General features: G+C 43.0%; 1 protein-coding gene across 1 annotated transcript in view; it reads right to left on the bottom strand.

Annotated features, from left to right (window-relative positions):
- The window catches only part of cfap43 (cilia and flagella associated protein 43), a 98,867-nt gene extending 72,636 nt beyond the window's left edge, over nt 1-26,231 (bottom strand). Inside the window, exons 1-11 of the mRNA XM_072239068.1 lie at nt 26,090-26,231; nt 21,764-21,885; nt 19,752-19,883; nt 18,455-18,571; nt 11,370-11,450; nt 9,876-10,024; nt 8,115-8,218; nt 6,138-6,290; nt 5,343-5,509; nt 3,884-4,036; nt 493-623 (exon numbers count right to left, since the gene is read on the bottom strand). Of these exons, the coding sequence (XP_072095169.1) occupies nt 493-623; nt 3,884-4,036; nt 5,343-5,509; nt 6,138-6,290; nt 8,115-8,218; nt 9,876-10,024; nt 11,370-11,450; nt 18,455-18,571; nt 19,752-19,883; nt 21,764-21,885; nt 26,090-26,141 (1,361 nt within the window). The 5' untranslated portion in view covers nt 26,142-26,231. The remainder of the gene's footprint in view (nt 1-492; nt 624-3,883; nt 4,037-5,342; nt 5,510-6,137; nt 6,291-8,114; nt 8,219-9,875; nt 10,025-11,369; nt 11,451-18,454; nt 18,572-19,751; nt 19,884-21,763; nt 21,886-26,089) is intronic.
- Between the last annotated feature and the right edge of the window lie 914 nt (nt 26,232-27,145).

Raw genomic sequence — 27,145 nt, 5'->3', positions numbered from 1 at the left:
CACAGCACACTCTATCACACATTCCAGATGCTCTAACAGCACTTGCCAGACCTGAAATCTCCAGGAGTATCAGGAATACAGGAAAAGTTCATGTCCCGCGGATTCCCCTGAACCCTGACACTCCCTCCCCTTTGCGGCTGCACCATGGGAGAATCATCTCTGGAAGAATTACTATAGTGGGGGGATGGGGAATAAACGCTGACCAACAACTAGATTGCAAATAGATCATTGAAAATATTGACAGTGTCAAATGTGAGACAGTGGGGAGGTGCTCCTTAATACAAGTAGGAATGGAAATCTCTCAACAGATCTTGAAGCTGGCCACTCATTGTAAATTCTAAACCAAGAATGATGCATTTTTTTCTTGGGAAAAGATGTTAAGTGGAACCAAGATAAGTGAATGGAGCTGTCCAGATCAGCCATGACCTAATGGATGGAAGAGGCTGGAAGGGATGATTGGCCTTTGCCTAATTCCTATGTCAAGTAACTTACCTTGCTGTAAAGCAAATCAGGGTGCCATCATGGATGCCAGTGGTTAGAACTGTTTGACGATCCAATGAAAACATGATCGACTTTAGTCCTTCTGAATGGTAGGAGTGACATTGTGTTGTGAAGTACATCTCCTGGAGAGGAGAAACATTTGGCAGTCATGTGCAAACAGTTAAATTCCAGCTATTCCTGAACCAGCTGTACCTGCAATAATACTGTGCCACCTTGTTTTGGGGCTGAGTGAAGAGATATTGGTGAGAATCTTTCATGGCAATTAGGTAGCCAGACAAAAGCAACATTCTGAAACAGGCACAGTAGCCTAGCAGTTAATGTAATGTGTTTACAAAGCCAGTGATCGGAGTTCAATTCTGTAAGGAGTTTGTACTTTCTCCCATGACCACACGGATTTCTTCTGGGTGCTCCAGTTTCCTTCCACAGTTCAAAGACATGTGGATTAGGGTAAGTTATAGGCATGCTATGTTAGTGCCAGAAGTATGGAGATACCTGCTAGGCTCCCCCTACCCCCCATTCATTACATCTTTGGACTGAATTGGTTGTTGATGCAAAACAATGTATTTCACTGTATGCTTCAATGTTTTGATGTAGATGTTAAAAATATAGTTAATCTCTATATCTAACATTTTTAAATGATGTGAAGTTATGGAAGAAGATGAGGTGCTGAAAGGAGGAAGTAGCTGGGGAACTTGGGGTTTGGTTATGGGCTGATTTGACACATCACCAGTCTAATGGAGCAACAGTTAGAGGAGATGACTACTGACTTCGGGGAAGGTGCCAACAACATTCAGCCTGTTTCCCATAAATCGGTGTAATTATCCACAGTTAAACTCAGGGATGGCAAGGGCCGAGTTCAGAAGGAGACACGTTTTTTGGAGGGAGACATGGTGATGAGTGATGACAATTAATTGAATGGAAAGCAAATCAACTCCAAGGGAATTATGGCATGCAAGGTAATGCAGGAGGTCAAACTTGAGGACCTGAGTTATAGGGAAAGGCTGCACAGATTAGGACTTTATTCCTTGGAGTGTGGGAAAATGAGGGGAGATTTGATAGCGGTATACAAATTTATGAGGTGTATAGATGGGGTCAATGCAAGCATGATTTTTCCACTGAGGTTGGGTGAAACTAAATCTAGAGGTCATAGGTTAAGAGTGAAAGGTAAAATGTTTAAGGGGAACCTGAGGAGGAACTTCTTCACTCAGAGGGTGTTGGAAGCGGGTTTTATTACAATATTTAAGAGAAGTTTGGATAAGTACATAGATGCCAAGGATATGAAGGGCTATTGGTTCAGGTGCAGGTCGACAGGACGAGGCAGAATAACAATTTGGCATGGACTAGATGGACTGAAGGCTTGTTTTTTTTTGTGCTGTAATGCTCTTTGAATCTATGACTCTAGGATAAGGATCAGCAGTGGAGCAGGCTTGGGGAACCGAGCAATCTATGGATCTGTTCCTTTCAGTCTCATGGACTCAGCTGCCTGCTCAGTATTGCTGCTTTGCCCACACACATTCCATACTCTGTGACTTAACTGGTCCAGGAAGAGGTGTCAGAAGCTGTCGACGAAGCGCACATTACCAGGATGGTAGGAATGGGGCAACAGATAACTTGGGCAAAGTGGGAGGGTGCACTGAAGCAGATCACCTGGTCCAACATCTGGCGGGCTGAACCCCAGTGTATCAAGTTCATGATGCAGGCTGTGTTACAATGTCCTGCCTAGTCTAGTGAACCTCTTTGCTTGGGGCAAAAGTGAGGCACCGTCATGTCTTCTCTGCCCAAAATCCTTGGGAGAAGGATGCTACCGCTAGCACCATGACCAGGTGTTGAAGGCAGTGGCAGAAAGTATCTCTACGGCCATTAACAACAGTAGGCATCTCCACCAACCCAGAGAGTCCACAGCCTTTGTCAAAACTAGAGACTAACCACAACCTCAGCCCAGATCACCAGCAGACTTGCTTGCTCCGGTGATCTGACTACTGATCCTGGCAAGCAATTAAAGTTCCCTGACTTCACCGCATCATCATCGTTGAGGCTTGACATGCACATTCATTCAGAAACCTCAAAGCAGGTGGTCATGGTCGAACTGACAGTGCCTTGGGAAGAATGGATTGAGGAGGCCTTCAAGCAGAAGAAAACCAAATACCAGGAGCTGGTAGAGCCACGCCAGAGATAAGCGTGGAGGGCATGATGTGAGCCTATAGAGGTGGGATGTAGAGGTTTTACTGGCTGCTTGCTCTGCAGGACCTGCTGTTTACTTGGCATTACGGGGACTGCAAAAGAAAGAGTCATCAGGACTGTCCCAGAGGCTGCCAAGTGAGGCTCCAGATGGCTATGGATCAAGAGGTGTGACCCGTGGACCCATGTTGCTGGGACACAAGCCAGGGCCTGATCAACCCAGCTAGATTGACTGGGCGATGGTGTCTGTTGTTGAAAGACCCAAAACACCTGATGACCCTAGGTTGCATAACTGATAATGTTTCCCAGCACATACTACAATGTATCTCAATATCGAGTGGACTTGAACCAACAAAAAATCTGGAAATCTCCTCCTACTCTCTCGTATCTCTCCCTTGAGAGTTGCGTACACAGCCCAAAGTACAGCTCCTGGTACCTGAGCCTGTCTGCATTGAAACACCACGAACCTCCTGTTTCTAATTACTCTGTTCCTGGCCTGCCCCTTTACCCACTATTGTTCTGCCTCCGTAAGGACAATGGATCTAGCTTAATGTGACATTCATTGTGGTATTTTAGAAATCCTTTTCTTCACTTTTTATTCCATCTGGTGGTGCCCAGACAGGGCATACAGACCTCGATGCCACTATCAGCTCAAAACAGATACGTGAACACATTCTAGTGTTCTTGGGAGACTGAATTACAAGAGGTTGTGTAGACTAGGGCTTTATTCTCTGGAAGGTAAGAGACTGAGGGGTGATCTGACAAAGGTACAGTATATAAGAAATGAGGGGCATAGACAGGGTGAAACCACAGAGTCTTTTCCCAGGGCAGGGATGCTAAAACCAAGGGTTCAAGATCAGAGGTGACAGATTTATAAGGGACACCATGGGCAACTTCTTCACACAAAGGGTGGTGTGTATCTGGAATGAGCTACCAGAAATAGTGGTTGTTGGACACATTAGTAACATTTAAAAGCCATCTAGATAAATACACAAATAGGGGAGGTTTAGAGGGCTATGGGCCAAACAGGGTCAGATGGGTCTAGTTGCTTGGACAAAGGGCATACTTCTATGCTGCAAGACTCTATGCCTCTAAATGAATGAAATAAGCAAATATGCCACTGTGTTTTGTGCTCTGCCTCAGACCACAGAGAGCAGTAAAGTTTATAACAGAATCCAAGCACCTGCTCACTAGTGCTGCTTACCATGTTTTTAGCATATCTTAATTGAATGAATCCATCTCTGGCCACTGAAGCCAAATATTGCTGATCTGGAGAGAGGTAGAGGAATCCTGGTCCCAGCTCATGGCCCAGAACTTTGACCTGAAGATTCAGGCTAAAGGTTCCTTCATTCTCACCCTGAGCAGAGGGAGGAGACAAATGAAACATACTGTTAATGAGGGGAGCAGACAGACTGGGGGACGGTGGAGTAGACGGAAACTGAGGATAAGGTGGAGAGAATGAACGAGCCAATTGAAAACCATGTCAGATTTGGCAGAGCAGCTAAGTGAGAGGATAAATGTGGGAGAGGAGGGAAGGAGAGAGAAAGAAAGAGGGAGAGAGGTAAAACGTGTGCTAGAGAATGGCACTGGGTCACATATGGGAATAGTGGGAGAGGGAGATGAGGGTGGGGTTGAAGCAGCAGACAGTGGGAAGATGAGTGCAAGGGTGAGAAAGAAGGACAGGGAGCATTGTTACCGAACCATGACCAGTGAAGTGACACAGCATGACAGCAAGTGGGGAGGGTCTGCGAGGGCAATAGTGTGGAGGCAAATGGGAGAGTGAGATGATGCAAAGTGAGCAACTACAGGAGAAAAGGAGGGCAAGATGAGAAATATGAGAGAGGGAGGGTAACAGGGCAATAGCAAGGCAGGGTGAGCAGCTGGGTCAACATTGGAGAAAAGGGAAGGAGTAAGGTAGGAAGCAAGTGAGCAACCTACAAAGCAGGAACCAGTAGCAGTGACTGGGAGTGCAAATACAAGAGAAATACGAAAGAAATGGGAAGAAGGACCAGGATATGTATATGTGAACGTCAGAGTGAGGATGAGTGTGTGTGAATGTGAGTGTGAGGATTGGTGTGGGTGTGAAGACGAGTGTGAGGACTGGTATGGGCATGACGGTGAGTGTGAGGATGAGTGTGCAAGTGAAGGTCAGTGTGAAGGTGAGTGTGAGGATTGGTGCGGGTGTGAATGTGAGTGTAAGGATCAGTGTGGGTGTGAGGGTCAGTGTGAGGATGAGAGCGGGTGAGAATGTAAGAATGTGTGGGTGTGAGTGTGAGAATGAGTCAGTGTGAAGGTGAGTGTGAGGATGAATGTGGGTGTGAATGTGAGTGTGAGGATCAGTGTGGGTTTGAGGGTCAGTGTGAGGATGAGAGTGGGTGCGAAGGTGAGTGTGAGAATGAGTCAGTGTGAAGGTGAGTGTGAGGATGAATGTGGGTGTGAAGGTCAGAGTGAGGATGAGTGTAGGTGTGAATGTGAGTGCAAGGATGTGTGTGTGAATGTGAGGAAGGGTGTAGGTGTGAAGGTGAGTGTGAGAATGAGTATGGCTGTGAACGTGAGTGTGGGTGTGAAGGTTATTGTGAGGAAGGGTGTGAGTGTGAAAGTTAGTGTGAAAATAGTGGATGTTGCAGTCAGTTTGAGAATGTGAAGAGTTCCTTCTAGGGCACCTTAACAATCTTGTATTTGTGAATGCTTCGGGTCACACTGGAGTATCCGTACATATACTGCTCAGAGTCATGTACCACAGACGTCAGCGGCAACTCTGTCTGACTGTATAATTTCCCAATAGCAGCATCAGTCATCTTTCCACGGTTGTTGACAGACGTAGGGGAAGCTGAGGAATAAATAATAAGGTGGATCAGTCAGCATGGGAGCAGCAACATCAAAGGGCCCAATGCCCGAGCATTCACATACTTACCTCTCCAGCTGTATATGCACACTCGCACACAGTCCAGTCCCTGTGCACACACCAGTCACCAGAGAAACCATAACCACTGAGTAAATTCCAAATTGGCTGGGCTCCAATCAACAGGTAAGGTTGGTGCACCAGTTAAATCACTAGAGTAACACAGAGGCCTGGACTAACAATACTGCCTTTGCCCACAAGGGGGACAAGGGCTTTAGGTAGAGGGGAACCACCATCCACAGACTTCTTTTGCATACCATTCTTATTTGGAAATATATGACTGGTCCTTTCTACCCGTGGAAACCCTTCTTCAATTGCACCTTCACTAGAAGGAATGGTTTAAGAAGTAGGTTATCAGCACCTGCGCAAGGGAAGTCAGGAATATTGCCAGATGACTAACAAATAAATAAATTACTCTGAATCCAGTGTTGTTGCTGGTTCTTGGGGCAAACTGTGCTGGTTAGCCCAGGGCTCAGACTACACTGAAACAATTAGGAAGCTGCAAAAGAATCATCACCTAATCTTCAGCAGAGCCAGAACATGGGATTTCTCCTACCTGCAGTAGCCTCTCCAAGCAGATGGAACTTAATGAGCTGCGTCCCTCCATGAACTCTGTCCTCTCCGGACTGACACAATAGTGTCAGACAATCCATGTTCTTCGTCAGCTTGTTAAATGCAAGAGACAGTCCCAGAATCTCACCTCTTATCTCTGGTTAGAGATTAAAAAGAAGGAAGAAGTTAAAAGCTGTGAGAACAGGCACAAAACATGAAGCACAACTCACTCACGATCTAGACCACAGTGACAGCAAAAGGTCCACAACTTCACTGCGGAAAAGTTTTAGAACAGCTTAGTGCTTAGTCTGTACCCAGCCCATAACATCTGTTTCACGAGAGTGTTTAACAGGACAGTATATAAGAGTCTTAATTAGTACCTGGCCAATGCCATTCTGTAAACTGATGAGTTGCCGTAACCACTTAGAATCTTTATTAATTATATCAATGAAGGGACTGTATGCTGATGATGCAAGGAAGGGTTAATGAAGGGACTGCATGCTGATGATGCAAGGAAGGGTTAATGAAGGGACTGCACGCTGATAATGCAAGGGTTAATGAAGGGACTGCATGCTGAAGATGCAAGGAAGAGTTAATGAAGGGACTGCACGCTGATGATGCAAGGAAGGGTTAATGAAGGGACTGTGTGCTGATGATGCAAGGAAGGGTTAATGAAGGGACGGTGTGCTGATGATGCAAGGAAGGGTTAATGAAGGGACTGTGTGCTGATGATGCAAGGAAGAGTTAATGAAGGGACTGCACGCTGATGATGCAGGGAAGGGTTAATGAAGGGACTGCACGCTGATGATGCAAGGAAGGGTTAATGAAGGGACTGCACGCTGATGATGCAGGGAAGGGTTAATGAAGGGACTGCACGCTGATGATGCAAGGAAGGGTTAATGAAGGGACTGCACGCTGATGCGTGGAAGGGTAGCAAGGCTTGAGGAGAACACTAAAAAGTTGGAAAAGGATTTAGGCAGGTTGAATGAACATGCATAAAATGGCAGATGGACTATAATGTGGGGGAATGTAAGTATATTGGCTGCCTGCCTTTTTGTTTCTGGAGGATCACTCTGCTGCTGGAGAGGAGGTACTGCCTTTTTATCACAAAGGGTTTTCTCTGCTACCATGGAGGGGAGGTTGCCTTTTGATTGCTGAGGGATTGCTCACTGCAAGAGAGGGTAAGTCTTGCTGCTGTGCCAGGAGGGTATTGCCTGGGTTTTCTGTGTTTTGGATGTGGACATTTTTTTCAGTCTTGTGGTCTTTTTGTTTTCTGTGTTTTTCACCCTATCTTTCTCGTATTTTTTTGTGTGCGGTGGTGGGGGTTTGAGTGTTGATGTGCCTGTTGTGTTTCTGTTTTTTTTGTGCAGGGAGAAGGGATTTGGTGGCTGATGATCGTACTGCCATTATTTTCTATCTTGGTTTTGTGGCTATCTGGAGAAGTAGAATTTCAGAGTTGTATACTTTGATAATAAATGAACCTTTGAACCTTTGTATCAGTTTTGGGAGTAAGCATATCAAAGCTGAATATTATTGTGGTAGTCTAAGTTTATTAACTCCTGTGTCAGAAAGGCTTGAGTGTTCCCATTATAGAACCAGAGCAAGTTGGGATGATTTAAAGAAGAAAATGGAAACTTGGCCATTTTTGCAAATGGGATCTAAGAGTTTCTTAAATGCCCCTAATGAATCAGCCTCTACAATCCACAGCAGTGTTTTCAGGACTGCTGAGGTAATCAGTAAATATATTTCAGGGTTGAGATAGGTAGCTTTTTGGACTATAGAGAAAGGAAAGGTCATTGCAAACAGGCAGGGTATAGACCAAGGCCAAAGATTAAATCCGAAGAAAGCGTGATGGGATACAATGCAATCCCAGCTCCTGTTCTTTACATTACATCCTATGGTGGGGTGGTAGAGGAAGAAATAACGGTCAGTTTGAAGCATGCAATTTAATTGTGAAACAGACAATTTATTCAATAGTTACCCGTGTATCCAAATATTTTAAATGATTTGGAGGGTTTGGCATTCATGACAAATATCAATCCATCAGTGCATCCAGCCACAAGGATCTGTCCCTCCTGGTCATATCTGAAAGATCAGCAGAGCATGGGATGTTTCACAATGGGGGAGTAATATCCCAACAGATCCATTGCACATTAGGGGAGTGATACCCCTGATGACCTATGGTACACTACACAGAAGTATCACTACAAATTCATTATACATTTGGGGAACAATATCCCTAGAAGCCTATTGCACATTAAAGGAGCTATATCGCTGTAGAGTGAGTATATCCAATGATGATATCACTGAAGATCATCTTGGTGAGCACATAATAGACAATCTAACCTGGACCTACAACACTTCCTCATTAGTCAAGAAGGTACAGCAGCATCTACACTTCAATCTCCTCGGTATATTAACTGCTTTAATATACATTCACTGGCCACTTCATCAGGTACACCTGTATACCTGCTCATGAACATAAATATCTAATCAGCCAATCATGTGGCAGCAACTCAATGTATAAAAACATGCAGACATAGTGAAGAGGTTCAGCTGTTGTTCAGACCAAATAGTGAAATGGGGAAGAAATGTGATCTAAGTGACTTTGACTGTGGAATGATTGTTGGTGGCAGATGGGGTGTTTTGAGTATCTCAGAAACTACTGATCTCCTGGGATTCTCACACACAACAGTCTCTAGAGTTTACAGAGGATAGTGCGAGAAACAAGAAACATCCAATAAGCAGTAGTTCTGTGGGTGAGGACATCTTGTTAATGAGAGGGGCCAAAGGAGAATGGTCAGACTGGTTCAAACTGACAGGAAGGTGACAGTAACTCAAATAACCATGCGTTACAACAGTGTATGCAGAAAACAATCTCTGAACGTACAACAGATCGCACTTTGATGTGGACGGACTACAGGAGCAGAAGACCATAAACATGTAGTACACATTCAGTGGCCACTTTATTAGGTATAGGAAGTACATAATCAAGCGGCCATCAAGTGACTTTTGCTGATCCATGTTTTAACTTTTCGTATACAACTTTTGCAAGATTTGGCAAAACAAATCTCACATAATATGTACCAACACTAGAAATTATCTAAAGTCTGCAATGTTTCGGGTTTGCAAGCACCACATGTACTGGTGAATTCTGATATCAGGTCATTGATGTGAAACGTTAACTCTCTTTCTTCCTATACAGATGCTGCCTGGGCTGCTATGTGTTTCCACATTTTCAGACTTACATCAGTTTTACTGAGACTGGCTGTAATCCATCGGCACCTACTTTAGCCCTAAATGATTTGCTCTGAGTTTTGAATAGAGGTATTGGGAGAAATCTCTTCTCCAGCTCCGTGACTATAGTCAACTGGTGTGCGCAAAAAGCTGATGAACCACGTCTACTTCCTGCAGAGCAGCACGCACAAGATGCTGGACGAACTCAGCAGGTTAGGTGGCAATTATGGAGGGAATAATCAGTCACTATTTTGGGCTGAATCCTTTCATCACAACTGGAAAGGAAGGGGGCAGAAGCAGGAATAAGAAAGTTGGGGAGGGGGGAGGAGTACGTTTGCAGATGAGAGGTGATACCAGGTGAGGCTGACTAGGGGACGGAAGATGAAGTAAGAAACTGAGAGGTGATAAGTGGAAAATAAAGGATGAGTTCCTCCAGGATTTTGTGTGTATTGTTCTGGATTTCCAATAACTGCAGAATCTGGAGTGTTTATAATTTACTACTTACTGCAGAATCTGTATTGGCTTCCTATGGAGATGGACTTGGTAGACAACATGAGGCCTTTCCACTGTCACCAGGTTTGCATAATAGATGTGACCAGTTTCAGTGCCCAGAGCAACATGACTTGAGGATGGACAACATGCCATGGCACTGATCTGAAAATGGGAACAACGAAATACTAACAACGGTATAATGTTTCATCCACCAAAGTATCATCTAATAGAACATAGGATAGTACAGCATGGGAAATCACTCTTCAGCCCAGGATGCCTATGTCTATCATGATGCCAAATAAAAGTATTCCTATTTGCATGTACATGCATTAGAAGAGTTAGGGGTCAGTGCAATTCCAGAGTCAAGGCCCAAAGGTCAAACCCGTGATCAGCATCCTGGGGTGAAACCCAAAGTTGGAGGTGGATATCTGCAAGTCTGAGAATATGTGGATAAGGACTGGAGGCCCAGAAGTAGCCTATCCTGGGGTTGGAGGCCTACCTGGGAATGTGAGTGGATGGGATGGATGGAAAAGGGGCTTGTTTTGCTGTCTTTGTTTTGATTTGTTTTGTTGTTGCTGTTTGTATTGTTCTGTAGAATATTGTGGGCATACTATGTTGGTGCAGGAATGTGTGGTGACACTTGTGGGCTGTCCCCAGCACATCCTTGGGTGTGCTGTTCCAGGCTCTAACCACTCTCTGTAAAAAAAAAACACCTTGTCCCACACATCTTACCTTAAAGTCACATCCTTAGAATTTGACATTCCTTCCTTGGGTAAAAAATTCTGTCTAGCCTACCTATGTCTTTCATCATATACACTGCGTGGAGACTGCATGTCTATCCCCTTGTGCACAACTAAAGGTGGGATGATTAAAATAGACCAGGTGATTTACCCTCTTGGTTATCAAGATTGCATATCCCATGTTGTCACTTTTAAACATGCACAATAAAGATGTTTACTTTAGAGTCTACAATTCTAAAGATTTGGGGGTCATTCTCTGTCTGAAGAATGTACAAAGGTATCTTCCCAAAAGTTTTGGCCACAAGAGAGGCCTGGCCAGCTGCGTCCTCATGAGCTAACTAATAAGGAGTCATTTTGATATCCTTGGGTTAAGAAAGGGTGAATCAGCATGGTGTAGAGCCCCCAAATGCTCTCAGTGTTTCTGGGGGAGATGTCAATGTGTGAACACTGAGTGGCCTTTTTTGCTGAGTTCTGCTGTAAGAGCCACCTACTTTCCCACACACATCCTGCCATACACACCACATGACCATGTAATCAGATGATAAATCAGAAGGTGATGCATATCAATGGAGCAACTCCTTCGGCCACAGCATACCCATTTCCATATGTATCTGTTCGAATATCTTTTAAGAGTAATTGTACGCACCTCTGCCATTTGGCCCATCATGCTTATGCCAGCTCCTCTATGAATCCCACTCCTTGCCCTTTAACCAAAGCCCAGCCACACATTGAAAGATAAGCAACAGAGCAGGTTTAGCATCATATACCATTTCTGAAAGGACAAGTGTGCAGATGTTTTTTCCATCCACGAGTGACCACACCTGCATGGTGCCCAACTTTCGCGCTGACTACAATGAAACAGAGGACATTTAGACATACATTAACAAGTTCAAACATATATACAGTCTCTAGGGTAATAAAATCACTGCTTCTGCAACACTTCCATTCAATTTCTCCTCAGTTCTCAACTACCCTGCAAATATTTTGATGAGGCACCATTTTCTTGGAGGGTGTTTGCCGTGAGAATCGTTTCTGAGAACAATTTACATACTAAGAGACTGGATTTCAGTCCAGTGGTGGAGTGGCAGCTTACTGTGGTTACGGCTGTGAAATCTGCCTGATGAACTTGCACAGGGTTAACAGGTTAACCAATCTTATTCAAAATGAGCTGTGAGGGAGCACTGGGCTTCAGGTATTCCCTTAATAAAATTTGAAACGAGAACTCAGCGGATCAAGTAGCAGCCGTAATGGCAAAAAGAAAACTCATGCACCTTCTACCTTCACAGATGCTGCTTGACCTGCTAATTTCCTAAAGGAAATACCTGAAATTGTTACTTTTTGTTCCTGTTTCCAGCACCCGCGGTCCATTTGTCTTCTATGTTAATTTAAGTTTATTGACTCATTAGTGTGATGTATTTAGATGAACAAAGTTATTTCAGAATCAGGTTTAATCACTGGCATATGTTGTTAAATTTGTTGTTTTGTGGCAGCAGTACGTAGCAACAAAAACTATAAATTACAATAAGATGTACGTATAAAAAATAAATTAAATATGTAGCATGAAAAGAGAGGAGAAAATTTACTGAGGAAGTGTTCATGGGTTTATTATCCATTCAAAAATCTGATGGTAGAGGGGAAGAAGCTATTCCTGAAATGTTGAGTGTGTCTTCAGGGTCCTCAATGGTAGCAATAAGAAGAGGACAGGTCCTGGGTGATGGGGTTCCTTAATGATGAATGCCACCTTTTTGAGGCATTGCCTTTTGAAAATATCCTGGATGCTGGGGAGGTTAGTACCCATGGTGGAGCTGGCTGAGCTTACAACTTGTTGCAGCTTTTTCCAATCCTGTGCAGTGACTCCTCCATAACAGACAGTAATGCAACTAGTTAGAGTGCTCTCCACGGTACATCTGTAGAAATTTAAAAGTATCTTTGGTGACATACCAATTCTCCTCAAATTCCTAATGAAATATAGCCACTGTGGTGCCTTCTTTGTAACTGCATCGATATGTTGGGCCCAGGATAGATCCTCAGAAATGCTCAGCCTTTCCACTTCTGATGCCTTGATGAAGACTGGTATGTGTTCCCTCATCCTACCCTTCCTGAAGTTCACAATCAATTCCTTGGTCTAAGCGATATTGAGTGCTGCCATACCAGCTAATCTATCTTCCTCCTGCATGCCCCCTCATCATCATCTGAAATTCCGCCAACAATAGTTGTGTCATCAGCGAATTTAGAGATGGCATCTGAGCTGTGCCACTCCACACATCTGTGGATGTAGAGAAAGTGGAGTGGTGGGTTAAGCACGTATCCTCGAGGTGCACCCGAGTTGACTGTCAGTAAGGGAGAGATGTTATTTCCCATCCTTACAGACTGTGGTCTTCTGGTAAGGAAGTCAAGGATCCACTTGCACAGGAAGGTACAGAGACCCAGGTTTGGAACTTTTTTATTAGAACTGAGGGTATGATAGTGTTGAACACTGAGCTGTAATCAATAAACAGTAGTGTGACATAGGGTAAGTATTGCTTTTGTCCAGGTGATCCAAGGCCGAGTGGAGAGTTAGTAAGATTGTCATCTGCTGTACACCTATTGTGGTGATAGGCATGTTATAGCAGGTCCAGATCCTTGCTTCGGCAGGAATTGATTCTAGCAACGACCATCCTCTCAAATCACCTCATCACAGTTGATGTGAGCTCCACTGGGCGATACTCATTCAGGCATCTCACCCTGACCATCTTAGGCACTGGTAAGAAGCAGCTGGGAAACTCTGAATGCAGCAGTGAGAAATTGAAGCTGTCCGTTTTTTAAAAAAATTGAGATACAACGTGGAACAGGCCCTTGTCACCCTTCACGCCACACGACCCATCAACCCACCAATTTGATCCTAGCTTAATCACGGACGATTTACAATGACCGTTTAACCTATCCATTGGTACGTCTTTGGACTGGGAGGAAACTGGCATTGGCCTCCAAGACAGAGATCACAGAGTCACCAGATGCTGCAGGGCTTCGCATAGATATGACAGGGTGGGAGGGGAGAGGGGTGGCATGATGGGGGGGGGTGTGGGTTAAGGGATGATGTGATGGGGGTGGGTGATGAGGGTGTGGAGCACTCACAATCAGCTGTACAAGGCATGACCCATCAGGAGCCAAGTGTGGAGAAGTTACAGTTGCCCAACGTTCTGGGTAAGTGGAGAGGTGGACTTCAATAACTTGTGCTCACTCGGACAGGCGACAGAAACATCCCCACAGCTTGATGTGTTATGCTTGCTATTATGCACTACTAGTGTCAGAGAGGAGGAAGTGATATCCATCATTAAGGATCTTGATGATGCCCTCTTTTTTTGTTACCACCATTAGGGAGGAAATACAGGAGCCTGAAGATCCACACTCAATGATCGACTTCCTGGTAAAATTGTGATGAAAGGCCAATCTGTCCCCAGTCTTACAAGATGTGTAGTGAGGTGAATGGTTTTAATGGAAACAGACAGTACAATAGACACTGTAGTCTGCTATCACCGCTAGTACTGTCTGTCTTGGGGGTTGGTGGGGGGGAGTAATAATTATTTTATTCCTTCCTTTTTTTCTGACTCCATTTTCTACTATTATTGAGAAGCTTTTGGCGCTTTCTACTATGAAAACAAATGTCTGTCTGTCTAGGTACCATATCCAATGTGAACTTTGGTGACCATGGTTTTCCATGCAGATCTATCCTTTGTTTTTTGAATGACTTCCATTTCCTCGATGTGTAGCCACCTGGCTATGCTTTTGATGTGCATAAGCCGAGGTCTTCCTCTAGGTTTGCTCCCCTCAATCTTTCCAGAGAGTATGAGTTTTTCTAGTTCATCTTTCCACATGATGTGTCCTAGGAATCTGCGTTGTCTTTCTCTTATTGTTGAGGGAGTGCTGCATTGTCAAAACATTTTCTTTCAGAGAAATCATTCAACCGAGGCCCCACCTACCTTCCTGGCTAGTCTCCAAATTTCTCACAATCAATTTTAAATTTGCCCTGGTTCCTTGTCAATATTTATCTCCCTGCCAACATCATCACAGCTAATTGTTAGTAGATGAACAGTGGCAGAGATTCAAGAAGACATTTCATAATTTCCAATAAGGAAAAGACTCTGTAACTAACTAGCAAAATTAACAATGGCATCAAATTACAATCGACGGTACTCAATGTCAGTCGAAGTGCAGAAGATTGGAAAAATTTTTAGAAATACCCAAAGATTACTTAAACAAGGAACTGCTTGGGCTCCTCTGAGAACTTCTCCATTTGATGTGTGTGTGGTCCATGGTATTTTCAACATTCTCCTGTGGAACCATAATTCAGCTGCTTCTAGTCTCTTTTCCATTGCTGGAGAAATGGTCCAGCATTCACTTCCATGAGTCAGGATAGAATAAATGTAGCACTGCAGTATTCTGTTTTTAGTGTACGTGCTCATCTTTCTGTCTGTTAATATGGTCTCATTTTTTGGAAAACTTCTTTCACCATTGCTATTCTGTATTTGATATCTGTGTCGCACCTGCCATTACTTGTTATTAGGCTGCCAAGATATTTTAATTTGTTGACTTGTTTGATGTTTGTATTTCCGATCTTGATCACACATTTTGGGATGTTTGTCTTTCTGAAGATGATCATGCTTTCTGTCCTCTTGGTGTTGGTTGAGAGGCCTCTGCAATTACTTTCTGCTGCCACTATCATGAGAAGTTCTTGAAGTTTTGTTTCTAAGTCAGCTATTAGTATGATGTCATCAGCATATCTGATGTTATTTATATTATAGCCTCCAATTGTCAGTTCTTTGATACTCCTCAAGATATTTTCACAATACAGGTTGAATACGTCTGGCGAAAAGACACAACCTTGCCTGACTCCTCTCATGATATTCACATACTCACTCACTTCTCCTTCTATTCTGATGGATGTTGTCTGGTCCCAGTACAAGTTTCTTAAGAAACGTATATCTTTCCCATCTATGTCAAGATCTTGAAGCATTTCCAGAAGATCTTGCTGTCTGACAGTGTCAAAAGCTCTTGTATAGTCAATGAAACATAGGTAGATGTCTTTTTGTACCTGAATGGCTTGTTCACAGATCATCCGAGCATGAAAATTGCATTTCTGGTTCCAGTGTTTTCCACAAAGCCGCATTGTTCTTTATTGATTTCTGATTTTATACAGCGTCTTGCTCTCATCATGATTACTCTGAGAATAATTTTTGCCACGTGGCTCATCAGGCTTATTGTTCGATGTAACTCACATTCTGTTGCTCCCTCTTTCTTTGGAAGTGTGATGAACACTGATTTACTTAAATCATCAGGTATCTCCCCATGATCATAGATTTCATTTGCTATTTCTGTTATTTTCTCTATTCCAAAATCTTCTAAGGCCAGTATCATTTCTCCTCTTTGGTCTTCAAAAAGTTCTTTTATATATTCTGTCCAACTGTTTAGGATTTCCTCTTTGTTCATAATTAAGCTGCCATCTTTTGCCTTGATGCATCCACTTGTTGAGCAAGGTAATTTCCCCGTTAGTTCTTTAATCTTCTTGTGTATCAACTTTGTTCCAGGGTTATGGGTTTGCAGCATTTCTATCTCTGAGCATTTCTCATTTAGCCATCTGTCTTTAGCTTCTCTGCATTTTCTTTTTATTGTCTTATCAAGTTGTTTGTAATCTTCGCTGTCTCTTAGTTTGATAGTCTGTTTTTGTTGCATCAATTGTATTATATCTTCAGTTATCCATTTCTTCTTACTTTTCCATTCTTTTAGTGGGATGGTTTCTTTTGCAGCTACAACCATGGATTCCTTCATTATGTCCCAGGAAGATTTGCCTCCTTCATCCTGTAGCAATTGAAAAAGGGTTTTCACCTTGATTGTGTATTCTGTTTTCAGACGAGGATTATTTTGTAGTTGTTGATAATCCAGTGGTTCTGATCTTTTTGGTTTCTTTAATTTTCTCATCTTTATTTCCATTTTGCAAATGACTGGTATGTGGTCGCTTCCACAGTCTGCTCCAGGGTAGTTTTTAGATTGAGTTATCGAGTTTTTGAATCTGTTATTGATTGTTATGTAGTCGATTTGATTTTTGTTGTTCCCATCTGGACAGCTCCATGTCCATTTCCTTCTTGGATGTTGTTTAAACCAAGTGTTGGTGATTATCTGATTGTTTGTTTTACACCATGATACAAGCTTTCTCCTCTTTCATTTCTTTCTCCCAATCCTTGGTCTCCAACAATATGGTCTTCTCTTCCCTCACCGGCTTTTGCATTGAAGTCGCCCATGACTATGATGGATTCTTGTGATTTGCATTCTTCTAGTGCTTTGTCTATGGATTGGTAGAAGGCATCAATTTCTTCCTCTGAGCTTACCATTGTGGGTGCATATACTTGGATGATAGAGATGTTGTTTTGTTGTCCTTTTAGTTTGCTTAGCATCATTCTGTCTGAGATATGCCAGTATCCTAGCAGGCTTTTGGATGTTTCTTTGTCTAAGATGATTGCAACACCCTTTTCATGTTTATATCCACCAAAGTACATCATCCTGTAGTCGTCTGATTGGAATACTCCAGTGCCTTTCCATCTTATTTCACTGGGATACTGACTTCTAACCTCTTCATTTCTAATTTTATGTTTTCTAGCTTACCAGCTTGGTGCAGGGTTCGAACATTCCAAGTGGCAATTCGCAGTCTCTTTTTCTTGCAGACAGTAGTGGTACGACGATCCGGGCTCACCTGTCTGTTTACATGATATCCCGTATCGAGCGAGGTGTCCACACTACTTGGTAGTGGGCTGCCACTTGCGCTGTTGTCTTTTACATTTGTGTATGTATTAACCAATGGTTGTACTTGGGATACAATACAAGAAGTAGCTTCCCCTTGCTTGCTTCTGATGCAATGTCCTTACAAGATGGGTGACCCTGAACATTGTCCTATTAAAAGAACCTACTGCTCAGCGTCCGAGAAGCAGAAAACGTCGATTGTGTTACCCACAACTTGCCTTCTGCTTCATCCAGCACCTGCATTCCGTGGCTTCACTGTAACCCAAGTAGGGAGGCTAACAGATGGTACACCTTGCCCAAGGGTGACCTGGAGGTAGCTGTAGGTAATGGTAACCTCATTACCCAAAGCAAATGCTCCACAGCCGGATGTAGTTTATCCTCATACGCAGGAGATATGAAAACAAATTCAACGTACTTATTCAAACTTCCTGCCCATTTCCCATTCCTATTCTCACTGTTAGCCATTTTCTTACTTTTTATATTCTGTAAAAGCACTTAATGTTTTTGCATTTCTTGTTAGTGTATTCCATAACCTATTTCCTTGTTTAAGTAATCTTTGGGTATTTCTAAAATTTTTTCCGATCTTCTGCACTCCGACTGACATTGAGTACCGTCGCTTGTAATTCGATGCCATTCTTAATTTTGCTAGTTAGTTACAGAGTCTTTTCCTTATTGGGAATTATGAAATGTCTTCTTAAATATCTGCCACTGTTCATCTAATAACAATTAGCTGTGATGATGTTGGCAGGGAGATAAATATTGATGAGGAACCAGGGCAAATTTAAAATTGATTGTGAGATATTTGGAGACTAGCCAAGAAGGTAGGTGGGACCTCGGTTGAATGATTTCTCTGAAAGAAAATGTTTTGACAATGCAGCACTCCCTCAGTCACACTGTCAGTGTGGATCAAGTACATTAGTCTCTGGAACAGGTTTGCACTACAACCAAGTGACTTGAAGATAACAGTGCTTTGCAATGAACAAGGGTGAACAGTGCCCAGAGAAAATATTCTTGTCCCAGGATCAACAGCCAAAAATATCTGATATATTTAGGGAACCAATAGCACTCATCTTTCTCTTACCACACAGTATTCCATTCCGCTCCCCAGAAAAGCCGCTGATACAAAGTCCCCACTGTATATATTCAGGACTGTGCTCACGTCAGTTTGCTGAGATGGGTTATATAGGTATGCTGAACCCTGAGGGAAAAATAATGAACAATTCTCTCATCTCAGTTTACACAGTTACCCCAGGATCATCATCCCAACACTGTACAATAAATAAACACCCCATCTGCAGCTGACAAACTGTTTGTGAGCTAAAATGACCTGATACACTTCCCAGGAGTCATTTAAAATAAAGAGAGGCATTGAGGCTGGCAACCAAGGAACAGTCAAAGAAACACTCTGTAAGTTCCTCCACATAGGATGCTGGAGGAACTCAGCAGGTGAAGCAGCAGGAATGAAGAGTTGATATTTTGAGCTGAGACCCTTCATCAGGACTGTAAAAGGAGTTTTTAGGGGGAGAACTGCAGTGATTGGGTCCTAGCCAACATATATATTTATTTACTTAGAGATACAGCACAATACGGTCCAATGAGCCTTTGCCTTGTGACCAGTTAAACTACTACCTTGTATGTCCTTGGAACATGGAAAGAGGATACCAGAGAACTCAGAGGAAACCCATGCAGTCATGGGGAGAATGTACAAACTCCTTACAGACAGCAGTGAGAATTAAAACCTGATTCCCAGCGCTGTAATAGCATTGTGCTAACCACTACACCTCTGTTCCACTTAGGGATGGAGGTGCTGGATGAGGTTACTTTATTTATTTTTAATTTTGAAATACAATGCAAAACAGGCCCTTCTGGCCCAATAAGCTGCACCATCCAGCAACTGACCTATTGAATGCTAACCTAATCACAGGACAATTGACAATGACCAGTTAATCTACTAAATGGTACGTCTTTGGACTGCAGGAGGAAACTGGAGCAAGCAGAAGAAACTAAAGTGGTTCACGGGGAGAATGTACAAACTCCCTAAAGACAGCCCCAATACTGAACTCTGAACTTTGTAACACCCCAAGCTGTAATATCATTGTGCTAGCTGCTAAGCTACTGTGGTGCATTTTATGAAAGAAAGGGAAGGAGTGAAGGAGATGTGGAATGACTTCACAGGGGGAAGACAAGTGGAATTTAAACTGGAGTCACTCTTTTGCATGAGTGAGTGAGATTGACATGGAAAGCTGGGAAGTTACAGTGTTCTCCAGCCGAACAGAACGGAAGTAACAAAGGGTTCTGGCTGTAGTTCAGGAATGACTGATAGTACTTGAGCTCAGACCACATGTGACAGGAGAAACCAGAAGATGGCTGCCACCCACCTCCTCTGTAGCAATGAGCAGGGATTTGTAGTCCGCTGAAAACGTGATATTTCTGATTGGTGTATTCGTAGACCAGCATTCTTCAACCTCCAGAGTTTGTGATTTGACTTTGATGCAGTAGAGTTTTCCATCCTGAAAAATGCATCACATTTAGTTATAAGCACAGAAACCAAAATAAGATGAGGGGAGGGGGGAAGAGTACAAGCTGGCAGGTGACAGGTGAGACCAGGTGAGGGAGAAGGTGGGTGGGTAGGGGAGGGGGGGATAAATTGAAAAGCTGGGTTGTGACAAATGTTAGAGCTAACTGGCAGAAGAAGAGAAGAATCTAATGGATCATGGAAGAAATAGAAGGAGGAAGGACACCAGAGGGAGGTGATAAACGAGCGAGGAGAAGAGAAAGGAACCAGAATGGGAAATGGATAAAGAGAGAAGGGGAGGGGGATGAAATTACTGGAAGTTAGAGAAATTGATGTTCACATTTAGTTATTAACACGTACACACAGAGGACTGATGTTAACACCAACATATCAGGAGTGGGGAGCAGATAAAAGCAAGGGGAAGGGGAATATTGGGGATCAGGGGTATGTGGTCTGATACCAAGTGAGAGATCCTGAAGTATCCATCCCAAATTCTCCCTTAACATGGCACCCTTACACACTAGATTTCTTTATCAGGCTGAATATAATACATGCAACATGTACAGTAGGGCTGGCAGTGCCAAGAGGCAGCTAGTCCTGTTGAAACAAGATGCTGAAGGCAGTGTTAACTGACTCAAGAAATAGAAGCAAGATTCAGTCATGTAGCCCCTCGGGCTTGTATACTCTTCGGTATGCTCGTAGCTGAACTTTCACCTCTGCACCAGGCTTCTGTGTCAATCCCATATTCCTTGATTCCCCTAATTATGTTGGACATACTGGGGAACACCTCCCTGATTTATAAACCTTACAATGCAGATTGGTTTCCTGATCTTTCCATTGATGTGATGTGGGTGGTGAGGGACAGAGAGATTTTTGCCTGTCATCTCTCTCATGTTCTGAAGTACAAAAGCACAGGTTAACTGATGTAAAGTGGGGCTCACACAGTCACCCTCAAAGTTTGGAGCTGACCTGCAGAGTTTTCTAACTTAGAATTGGTGAGGGGTGGGACATGTTAATAGAACGTAGGGAGAAAGAGATTAATGTAAGATTAGTGTAAGTGGATGTCGATGGTCAGCATGGACTTGATGGCCAAAAGGCCTATTCCATCCCGCATCTTTCTGACTATAACTTCATTCCAGACTTGTTTCTGACCTTTACTGTGACTTCTCACTACAAGTTATGTGTGAACCCGGGTGTGCTGTTGAAACAGACAAGTTCCAGGAAAACTCAGATACTCAGATAAAGCCAAAACTTCCTCATGACTCATGGGCTGATATAAGACTGAAACAGAGAACCTTCCTCTCCTCTGAGGTTTCGTTCCCCTATACACCATATAGACATTTGAGTTGGACAGTTCTGAGTTCGTTCCCTGAGAACTTTTGATTATTTAGCCCAGTACCCAATTCTAAACCTATTCTCGCTCACTGAAATGTCGTCAGTGTCTCTCAAACACACATTCAGGCAAACTGATACTGTCAGTGCTGCTCACATTCACATCTGCATTCTCAGTCTCACAGTATAACGACAAAGCACTTTTAGTCTGGCAGTAGATCCTAATGTTTTACCTATGTTGGAATTGGGGGCTAATCAGGGATAATCCAAGCATTAACTAGGTTATCGGAAGTCAGATTCTTCAGGGAGTTTTGGAACATGATTTAGGAACAACTAATCAAATACGTTACTTCTTGGGATACATGATCACATTCAAGCCTAATTATTCCTGTCCTGTAAAGACAGATTATCTTCCTGAAGTGTCGCCCTCTTAACTGCAACTTCTGGCTACCCCAGTACTTCCAACCCCACTGGTGCTGAGGTACAATCGGTACAGGAGTCGTGGCCCTAGGGCAAGTGGTTGTCACCATCTGAAACATGTACCTTCCCTGCTGTAAACAATCCCCTTGTGTTAAGTGCCAAGGTATTCACGGAGTGTGGCTGCAACTTAGAATATGTGATCAGCTTGACTGTTGACACCAACTTTTCTGCCTTTTCCATCCTATCTAAACGAGGGAGAGAACAAAAGGTTTCTTTATTAGACAGGGTAAGAAAATTTGTGCTTTATAGGATTGCTTTTATATTCATATTGTGTTTTTAAATGCTTATTGTGTTAGAACATTGAACATAGAATAGTACAGCACAGTACATGCCCTTCGGCCCACAATGTTGTGCCGACCCTCAAACCCTGCCTCCCATATAAGCCCCCACCTTAAATTCCTCCATATACCTGTCTAGTAGTCTCTTAAACTTCACTAGTGTATTTGCCTCCACCAATGACTCAGGCAGTGCATTCCATGCACCAACCACTCTCTGAGTAAAAAACCTTCCTCTAATATCCCCCTTGAACTTCCCACCCCTTACCTTAAAGCCATGTTCCCTTGTATTGAGCAGTGGTGTCCTGGGGAAGAGGCGCTGGCTATCCACTCAATCTATTCCTCTTATTATCTTGTACATCTCTATCATGTCACCTCTCATCAGTAAAGCCCTAGCTCCCTTAATCTCTGATCACAATGCATACTTTCTAAACCAGGCAGCATCCTGGTAAATCTCCTCTGTACCCTTTCCAATGCTTCCACATCCTTCCTATAGTGAGGTGACCAGAACTGGACACAGTACTCCAAGTGTGGCCTAACCAGAGTTTTATAGAGCTGCATCATTACATCGCAACTCTTCAACTCTATCCCTCGACTTATGAAAGCTAACACCCCATAAGCTTTCTTAACTACCCTATCCACCTGTGAGGCAACTTCCAGGGATCTGTGGACATGTACCCCAAGATCCCTCTGCTCCTCCACACTACCAAGTATCCTGCCATTTACTTTGTACTCTGCCTTGGAGTTTGTCCTTCCAAAGTGTACCACCTCACACTTCTCTGGGTTGAACTCCATCTGCCACCTCTCAGCCCACTTTTGCATCCTATCAATGTTGTTCTACAATCTTTGACAATCCTCTACACTATCTACAACACCACCAACCTTTGTGTTGCCTGCAAACTTGCCAACCCACCCTTCTACCCCCACATCCGGGTCGTTAATAAAAATCACGAAAAGTAGAGGTCCCAGAACAGATCCTTGTGGGACACCACTAGTCACAGTCTTCCAATCTGAATGTACTCCCTCCACCACCACCCTCTGCCTTCTGCAGGCAAGCCAATTCTGTATCCACCTAGCCAAACTTCCCTGGATCCCATGCCTTCTAACTTTCTGAATGAGCCTACCATGTGGAACCTTGTCAAATGCCTTACTAAAATCCATATAGATCACATCCACTGCACTACCCTCATCTATATGCCTGGTCACCTCCTCAGAGAACTCTATCGGGCTTGTTAGACATGATCTGCCCTTCACGAAGCCATGCTGACTGTCCCTGATCAGACCATGATTCTCTAAATGCCCAGAGATCCTATCTCTAAGAATCTTTTCCAAACAGCTTTCCCACCACAGACGTAAGGCTCACTAGTCTATAATTACCCGGACTATCCCTACTACCTTTTTTGAACAAGGGGACAACATTCGCCTCCCTCCAATCCTCTGGTACCATTCCCATGGACAATGAGGACATAAAGATCCTAGCCAGAGGCTCAGCAATCTCTTCTCTCGCCTCGTGGAGCAGCCTGGGGAATATTCTGTCAGGTCCCGAGGACTTATCTGTCCTAATGTATTTTAACAACTCCAACACCTCCTCTCCCTTAATATCAACATGCTCCAGAACATCAACCTCACTCATATTGTCCTCACCATCATCAAGTTCCCTCTCATTGGTGAATACCAAAGAGAAGTATTCATTGAGGACCTCGCTCACTTCCACAGCCTCCAAGCACATCTTCCCACCTTTATCTCTAATCGGTCCTATTTTCACTCCTGTCATCCTTTTTATCCTCACATAATTGAAGAATGTCTTGGAGTTTTCCTTTACCCTACTCGCCAAGGCCTTCTCATGCCCCCTTCTTAAGCTCCTTTCTTGCTTCCCTATATTCCTCAATAGACCCATCCAATCCTTGCTTCCTAAACCTCATGTATGCTGCCTTCTTCCACCTGACTAGATTTTCCACCTCACTTGTCACCCATGGTTCCTTCACCCTACCATTCTTTATCTTCCGCACCGGGACAAATTTATCCCTAACATCCTGTAAGAGATCTCTAAACATCGACCACATGTTCTTTTATTCTGCATCGGATCCAGAGTAACAGTCATTTTGTTCTCCTTTACCCTTATGTTCTGAAAAATGACAATAAACAGTCATGAACCCTGAAAACAACAGTGTGGAAAATGCAATGTAGGTAAACAGGGTGCATCTGGATTGCAGGTGAGACTTAAATGGAGGTTTGATATATCAGTGTAGGAGCTGGCAGTATTAATTGAAGAACTTCTGATGTTCTGGTCAATATTTCACTCAATCAACCTCCCCTTTTTGCAAGATCCCCACAAAAATGAAGCATTGTCAATTACAAAACATACTGCTTTATGCCTCAAGTTAGTGGACACCTTAAAAATATCTCTCTCACTCTGCTTTGAATCCAAAGCTATTTGCTCAAAGATAGATGAGGGTCACTTGCTGCTCCTCAAAACTCTTGTGTTAGCTTCAGTATTGTTTTCCCAGATTGCTTTCTCATGCCAGGAAGCTTGTGTGACTAATTAAGTAAAAAACACAAAAAAACCACTTTACAACTTAGTGTTTGGGGGAATTCTAAGCATACTCAGATTCAGTCTGGAGGGGATTTTTAGGGAATTATAAGCATTTAAAAATCATGGTCTAATTAAGGTCACTCAGCAAGGCTTTGTGTGGGTAGGTCACATCTTACTAACTTGGTTTAGTTTCTTGAGGAAGATGATAAAGGTGACCGATGATGGTACAGCAATGGAAGTTGTCAACATGGACATTATTAAGGTATGTAACAAGGTCACACACGGGAGGCACATCCAGAAGATTTAGATGCATAGTATCCCCAGTGACTTGGCCATTTGGATTCAGAATTGGCTTACCTATTGAAGACACAGGGTAGTAGTTGATAGGTCTTATTCTGACTAAGCAGTGGCTAGAAGTTTATAAGATTATAAAACAGCCAGTATCTTTTGCTCAGGGCTAAAATGGCTAATACCAGAGGGCATGCATTTAAGATCAGTGGGGAAAGTTCAAAGGATATATATTTGGGGCAAGCTGAGGCTTATAACTGGTCAGACTGCACTTGGAATACTGTGAGCATGTTTGGAACCCATATCTAAGAAAAGATGTACTGGCATTGGAGAGGATCCAGAGGAGGTTCACAACAATGATTCAGGAACGAAAGGGTTAATGTATGAGGAATATTTGATGGCTCTGGGCCTGTACTCGCTGGAGTTTAGAGGAATGAGGGGAGAATCTCATTGAAAACTGTGAAAAATTCAAAGGCCTAGATTGAATGGATGTAGAGAGGATGTTCACTATGGTGGGGGAGTCCAGGATCAGAGGGCACAGCCTCACAATAGATGGATATCCCTTTAGAACAGAGATAAGGAGGAATTTCTTCAGCTAGAGAGTGGTGAGCATGTGGATTGCCACAGACAGCTATGGAGACCAAGTCATTTGGGTATATTTAAAGCAGAGTTTGATAGGTTCTAGATTAGTAAGGATGTCAAAGGTTATAGGGAGAAGGATAATGAGGTTGAGAGGAATGATAAATCAGCTATGACAGTATTCAATGGGCTAAATAGCCTAATTCTGCTCCTATGTCTTATGGTCTAAGTTTTGTTTTCACAGAGAATGATGAGTGCCTGGAATGTACTGCCAAGCATGGTGAAAGCTGATATAATAGAGGCATTGAAGAGGCTCTTAATATGACATATGGATATTGCAGAGAATGGAAGGATCTATGCATTGTTTGGGCACAGGGATTAGGTGCCATTATCTGAATTAGGAGCAACACTGTGGGCTGAAGGGCCTGTTCCTGAGCTGTACCATTGTGTTTTATTTTCCAGGGAGGACAGAGCGAGTGCAGGGTTACATATTAAGAGCTTAATGTAAAAGCAGGAGTTAAAGTTTCAGAGATAGCACAGTAATACTGATAACTAAAGACAGATAGGTAAAGAGGAGTATGAATGCTTAGAGACAGAGATGAGAGTGCAATCAAATAAATATTCTTCAAACATTAAGCCCCAGCTCAGGTTAGATTTTATGGATAGGATGAGCATAATGTCCATTTCCAAAAATAATTAGGCATATTATCTTACCATCGGACAACTGTTCAAAGGATGGAATTCCCAGTAAAACAACTTTATGCATTTCGGCATCCACCTGTAAAAGATGCCCCTTTTCACAGCCAACATATAAATCGGAGGTTGGAGTCCAGCAAATAGATACGGGTTGGACCACTGCCTTCTGGAGTTCTTGTGGCTTGAGATGAGAGAGGGAATTAAAAATGAAAGCATCCCTGGTTACCATCAGCCATTTCACATCTCCTTTCTGGCTTCCTCTGGGCACTCAGAAATACGATAGATTACTGTACCCTGATTGATGGTATTATGTTGAAGGCTAATAATAAACCTTGGCTTCATTCTGGAGAGGACTGGGGACATACTGAGGATTTAGGTTAGAAATGGGATTAGGAGGTGTTTGTGGTTGGGGACAGGATTGGGTTAGGAACTGGTTTAGTTTATGATGTAGTGATCTTTAGAGGAGTTGAGTCTAGACTTGCCACCACAGCATAAATAATGGAAACTCCTAACTTCCTGCACTGTGTATCCTGCAAAATCCAGCTATTCATAACCCATTTATCCCCACGTTTTTATTTCTATTATTTAACCCATCTTCAACCCACACAGGTATTTAATATCCAATAACTCGTTTGTTTTGTAACCTCTATATGACATCTTGCAGACCAAATACAGCAGATGTTGCGGTTCCCTCTCATCTGTTCTGTTAAATGCAACTTCAAAGAAACACAGAAAAAATGTCAAATGTAATTTCTGTTATAATTCCATATTTAATATTCCCAATCTAATTATTATTTTATAATGGCTCTGTTACCAATTCCTTAATAAATGATGCTCCTCCTTTTCCTACTACTAACTAGTCTATAGTTCCTGTGTTTTCTCTCTAATATTTAATAGAGACGTTGCAACTTACCAGTCTGTGGGAACTATTGGAGATTCTACAGAACTTTGCAAAATTCTAACTAGTTCATTGACTATCTCTAAAGGCAAACCTTTCAAAACCTTATGAAGTAGGCCACCAGGTCTAGGGTTTCATCACCATTCAGTCATTTCTTCTGTACTATTTCCTTTCAT

Source organism: Mobula birostris, chromosome 21 (genome assembly GCF_030028105.1).
Source record: "Mobula birostris isolate sMobBir1 chromosome 21, sMobBir1.hap1, whole genome shotgun sequence".
Classification (NCBI taxonomy): Eukaryota; Metazoa; Chordata; class Chondrichthyes; order Myliobatiformes; family Myliobatidae; genus Mobula; species Mobula birostris.
This window is presented reverse-complemented; position numbering and strand designations above follow the sequence as displayed.